General features: G+C 38.3%; 1 protein-coding gene across 1 annotated transcript; it reads right to left on the reverse strand.

Annotated features, from left to right (window-relative positions):
- Positions 1–2,963: 2,963 nt before the first annotated feature.
- Positions 2,964–5,656, reverse strand: Agtr2 (angiotensin II receptor type 2). The gene is made up of 3 exons (XM_021154052.2): positions 5,602–5,656; positions 5,386–5,445; positions 2,964–4,196 (listed from the first exon to the last, which is right to left on the reverse strand). The coding sequence occupies exons 2-3, from the start codon at positions 5,437–5,439 to the stop codon at positions 3,069–3,071; spliced, it is 1,182 nt and encodes a 393-aa protein (XP_021009711.1). The 5' UTR covers positions 5,440–5,445; positions 5,602–5,656; the 3' UTR covers positions 2,964–3,068.
- Between the last annotated feature and the right edge of the window lie 344 nt (positions 5,657–6,000).

The raw sequence follows: 6,000 nt of genomic DNA on the forward strand, positions 1-6,000 counted from the left end.
AAACTCTTGACTCAGTTATGTTTGGAATAAAGGTTGAAAGACTTCACGAGTGTCTTTCAAATACTCGTTTGGTAATTTAGGACTGATATTTAAGGCACTAAATACTTCTCTGGTCTTTCCCATTTGATCTGTTTTAGAGATCAGTTAAGACTGCTCTGAGCCTCGCCTTATCATTATTATTATTATTATTTATTACTTTTATAGTTTTTACAGTCCAGCCATTGCCCCTCTTCTGGTCCCCCCTCCTACAGTTCCTCATCCCATTCCTCCTCTCCCTGTCTGCAAGAGGGTGTTTCTCCCCCTCCCGCCCCAGGCCTCCCCACTCCCTGGGAACTCAAGTCTTTCCAGGGTTAGGTGTGTCTTCTCTCACTGAGGCCAGACCAGACAGTCCTCTGCTCTATATGTGTCAAGGGGACCTTGAACCAGCTCTTGTATGCTGCCTGGTTGGTGTGAACCTCCCTTTCTTACTTGTGTCATGATGGAAAATACCTTAGTCCTTGGGAGAATGAGATGGGATAACTCACCTGTCACAGCACCAGTCACACATTGCTCCCTTCATAGGGGAAATCTTGATAAATGGCCAAATGGAAATAATATAATTTTTCATATCATCTTAATAAGTGACGTGGTATTTACATTTTCAAGAAGGAAAGAGGGTATTTTTAGCCATAAATATACCATCAGTCAGAACTCACATAGTCCTGCATTATCTGTTCAGGTCACAATTCTCAGAATAACTAGAAAACAATGGCCCTCATGGTTCACCACTGGCCTCCTATGGAAGCAGAAGCCAGTCTTTACTACTACTACTACTACTACTATTATTATTATTATTATTATTGGCATTATTATTTTATATTTTATTTCATTTGTGTAACTGAAGTGCTCAGCCGCATGTATATATGTGCACCATGTGCAAAACTGGAGCCCATGAAGACTGGAAGAGGGTTTTAGTCCCCTGCAACTTGAGTTACATACCCTTGTTAGGTATCATGTGTGTGCTGATCATTGAACCTGGATCTCTGGAAGAGCCAATGCTCTTAACTATGGAGCGATGCATCTCTCCAGCCCCTGAAAGCAGTCTTTAAAAATCTCAAACAGGATGAAGAGAAGTCTCAGGGGGTGGGAAGGATTTAATAGTTATGATTGTGGTAGAGAAAATAACATGAACTGAATGTTGACAAGAAATAGTCTACATTCAAAAGCCCACGATTCACTGCTGTGCCTAACAGCTTGCTTGGTTGACACCGAGTTTGTCATTTGAACCCCCAGGAGGTATCAGAATTCATTTCCGACATATGCTTTTCATATGCCTGTTTCATATTGACCTGAATGAGTAATCATGTAGGCTGAAACTGAGAATTATGAATGGGGATTTGCTGGAGGAGACTGACTAAGAGAAGGCAGCAGTCTAAACCTGGAGAGAGTTAAAAAATAAGAAGCACACATGGTCTCCCAGTAATGATTTTATTTTTATGAGATTTTGTGTAAAATTACTTAAAACACAAAGTCATAACTGATTACATATTTAGCTATTTGTTTTTACTAAAAATTAACATGAATACATGAAATCAGGGTTTTCCAAGGAAGGGGTATGAGAGGATTCTTCAACTTAAAAAGCCTGGAATCTGGCAGAAATGTTACATTCCCAGAACTTTGAATCTACCTCATAGGTCAGCATCAATCCAGGAAGGTCTTAGGTGACCTGGTATAATATGGGACAGGCAGAGAATGACATCTTTAACTTCTGAATTAATATTTATTGTGAAGTTTGAGTAAACTTTAGGTAACACAGCTTCAGGTGTTATATTCCTCTAATGTAAGAGATGTACTCGTGTTAAGAATGAGCTCTGTGGACCTGGGCTTGATTTAAATCACCTTCACAGACTCTTATACATTCTGGAACTGTGCCCAGAAATGCAGATTCAAACTACCCCCCAGGGAGTCTTTGTTCTGACAAGTTCCTTGTTGGACACCAAACTTGCCATTTGCTGGGTCTGTTTGCCCCCAAGAAGGCATCAAACTTCCAGTCTGACATAACCTTTTCCCATGCCAGTTTGCACTTTATTACAAAGTTAAAGAATTAAAGAATCCTCTCTTTTTCAGGGTCAAAGAGATATTTTGGGACGAAGCCCAGAACAAAAGCATGAATAATTAAACTCAAGTCACCATTGAATATATCAAAGCACCATGTTCAAAAGGTTAAAAATTTAAAAAGTGACCTTTACATAGTGTCATAATACAGTGTTTTGTTGTTGTATTCAAAAATCATCAGAAGATAATAGAATAAACAAGAGTCAAAATGGATGAAAAATTTTCAAAGTGTATATTCAGTTTTGTGGATACTAAAATACTTTTCATTGCAGTTCTGTTTTACTAAATAGTGTACTTTCTATAACTGCAAGAATAAGCTAAGACAGATGTGTGATTTAATCTACATTCTAGATCTGCTCAGTGTGTAGCTGTATAATAAGTACAAAAGCTATTCTCGAGTGAAATGGAAAAGGAACACAACTTACATTTTCTTTAAAAGGAGAAACTATATACCTAGAGACTGAATAAGCCACTACCAACCTATGGCATATATAGAAGAGTATATCATGCTAAACTTAGTGCTCACCTCTCATGCTATATCATATGGTTGGATAGTGTAAGAAGTTTAAATTGGCCTTTGTTCAAGAAAAAAAGAAATCTGATGAAAATGAACAAAAAAAACTCCACTAAGAAATGCCAGCATTTTCCAGGGAGAAGTCTGAGATGTCAAATCACCACTCATAATTTGTTGTTAATTATAAGTTGGGATAATTCCCCCAGATACTTCTAGATTATAGATATAGCTCACATAAGACAATCTCATGCCAAAGGACCAGCAAAAGAAGGCACTATTACTGAAAGCTGGTGGAGTATAAAGATTTACAGTTCTACTTGACTTCTTGTTCTGGGGGGGGGGGGAGTAAGTAAAGATTAGATAAAGCAAAGAACTGTATTATACTGATGCCACTTAAAGATCATTTGTGTGGGCCTCCAAACCAATGGCTAGGTTGATTACATGCATCCCACTAACATATTTAAGACACAAAGGTGTCCATTTCTCTAAGAGAACTGCCTTTTCTGCAAGACATAGTCTCTCTCTTGCCTTGGAGCCAAGTAATGGGAACTCTAAACACACTGCGGAGCTTCTGTTGGAAGCGGTTTCCAACAAAACAATACAGGAAAGGATTAACACAGCTGTTGGTGAATCCCAGGAGGATGGCAAAAGGAAGTGCCAGGTCAATGACTGCTATAACTTCACAGCTATTAATGATACCCATCCAGGTCAGAGCATCCAAGAAGGTCAGAACATGGAAGGGAAGCCAGCAAATGATGAATGCCAACACAACAGCAGCTGCCATCTTCAGGACTTGGTCACGGGTAATTCTGTTCTTCCCATAACTATTAGTCTTCAGCAGATGTTTTCTGATTCCAAAGTAACACGTTGCTATGAATATTAAAGGAATAATAAAGCCAAGAATATTTTTCATTAAGGCAATCCCAGCAGACCACTGAGCATACTTCTCGGGTGGGAAAGCCATAATACAAGCATTCACACCTAAGTATTCAATGGTTCTGACATCCCGGAAATAAAATGTTGGCAATGAGGATAGACAAGCCATACACCAAACAAGGGGAACTACATAAGATGCTTGCCAGGGATTCCTTCTTTGAGACAGAAAAGGGTAGATGACTGATTGGTACCTATCAACACTCATGCAGGTAATAAAAAAAATGCTTGCAAACATGTTCAGAGTCAGAAAAGAACCAAACACTTTGCACATCACAGGTCCAAAAAGCCAGTCATATCTATAAGAGTAATAGGTTGCCCAGAGAGGGAGGGTAGCCAAAAGGAGTAAGTCAGCCAAGGCCAGATTGAAGATGTAAATGCTGGACACCTTTTTAGGGCCCTTTTGACAACAAAACAGTGAGACCACAACAATATTAACAGCAAACCCAATCACAAAAATCATGTAGTAGAGAACAGGAATTGCTTCCAAATGCTTATCTGATGGTTTGTGTGAGCAATTAAAGGCGGAGTCATTGGTGCCAGTTGCGTTGAGATTATCAAAAGGACGGCTGCCGGTAATGTTTCTGCTGGTGGCAGCAAAACTGAAGTTGTCCTTCATATTGAACTGCAGCAACTCCAAATTCTTACACCTTTTCTGGGGGAGAAAAAGAAAAGGCTTAATGCACACCCAAAGCCTAAGGGGTATTTGAGTCATAAGCATCTTGAAAATCTGTCAAAGGCCAAAATAACCTAAGTGGTTGTAGAAAACAAAACATCACCATGCCTGGCTGGCATTACTGGCTGGAATTACTAATACATCTAGAGGGGAGAAAAACAACATTTCCTCAGTAGCATCAGACTGAAAATTCTGAACAAAACATTTCATGTTTTTTTCCTTCTCTCACGTCTTTGAAAAGTCAAGAGACAAATTAATAGTTTAAAAGTTAATCAGGGTAGGAGTCATGAGACAAATAAGGAGCCCAAAGACAATGTGATAGTTCAAAACAACAAGGCTAGTTTTCCATCTGTGTGCTTTCTAGAAATCTCACTGCTGCCCGCTGCTTCATAGAGAAATGCTTTCTTGAAGTAACTTATTATATATACAAATTGTTGCAGCTATGGAAAATATAAGTAACATAAGCCATAGGGAAAAATAGGTAAGTGTACTGAGAGCTGGAAAAAATATGCAGAAGGTGCATATTAGGATAGAGAGTCAGGGTTGGGTTTTGCTAATTAAAAACAATGTATTTATTTTCCCTTTGCTTTAACAATAACAAAAAGATATAGATGGATTTCTTAAAGCTTTTACGTAAAAATTTTAATAGTCAGTGCCAGTTTTCAATATGGATATTTGAATCTGATCTGTTTCATAAGAAACATCTATTTTCAGTTTAAATAGAAGATAAAGAAAACAAAAACACCAAACCCGAGTCAGGGGCAGACAGAGATGGGTTCGGAGGCTCAATTAAATCAGAATTAGACATTAGTGATTAATTATGATATAGTCTTACTGCTTTTTCTTTGCTATCTTTTCAGTTTAACAGAACTGAATAGTCATTACTTTCCAGCAATAACAACAGCATTCAGGTGGGAAGGCTGCTGTTTTCTTTAAACTAGCAACATTACTTTGAAACAAAAGAAAACTAAAGATAAACACACAGAGAGCAAAACTATTACACCAGATCATTTCAAAGTACATACAATCACATATTCAATTTAAAATGTAACCTCCAGAGAACTTCCTCAGAAACGGCAAAGTACCATTTCTGTCAAAGGCCCATTCTTTTCTATGACCTTCCAAATTAACATGCAAGAATCAAAAATAAATCCCACTACAGACTTACTAGTTGCCAGTGTTTAAAGCAGTTATCATAAATCAGCTTACTCAGCTCCCGCATGCACTCCTGCAAGAGAAATGGCAGTTCAAGGATTAAGGCATTCTGCAAAATGCAGTTAAAATACAGGAAAAAGAAAACATTCACACACGCACACACAGAAACGTTTTTATTGCTGTATGTTCGCCTTCCCTTGTCAAGCATGTGTAAATTGTTCTGACTTACCTTAAAATGCAGGCTGAGGAAAGCTTTCAGTTCTGAGCTCCCTCCATCGCCAGCCTCTGAGATGCAACTGCACCAGATCTCTGGTTTCCTTCTTATATATTCGCTCTGTCCACTGGGGAGCCTTCAACCTACAGAATTCTGGAGCTGACTTATGAACACTTGCCAGCTTTCCAGAGGGCTTTTCTTCTGGCTGCAAAACATTAATCTGAAGTTCTCATGTCTCCAATCATAACAGCTCATTCAAATAAATCTCAAACAAAAAAAAAATAATAAAGTTTCCACAAATGTGTTAGAGATTTTTAAACTCCGTGGCTTTCTTTAAGAGAAGAATATCATTTTTAGCAGAATTTTCTCTTTCTCTTTTTCTGATCCTGACACTCTAAAGTAAGTTAAGGACTA

This window comes from Mus caroli, unplaced genomic scaffold (genome assembly GCF_978045245.1).
Source record: "Mus caroli unplaced genomic scaffold, Mus_caroli_1 scaffold_5, whole genome shotgun sequence".
Classification (NCBI taxonomy): domain Eukaryota; kingdom Metazoa; phylum Chordata; class Mammalia; order Rodentia; family Muridae; genus Mus; species Mus caroli.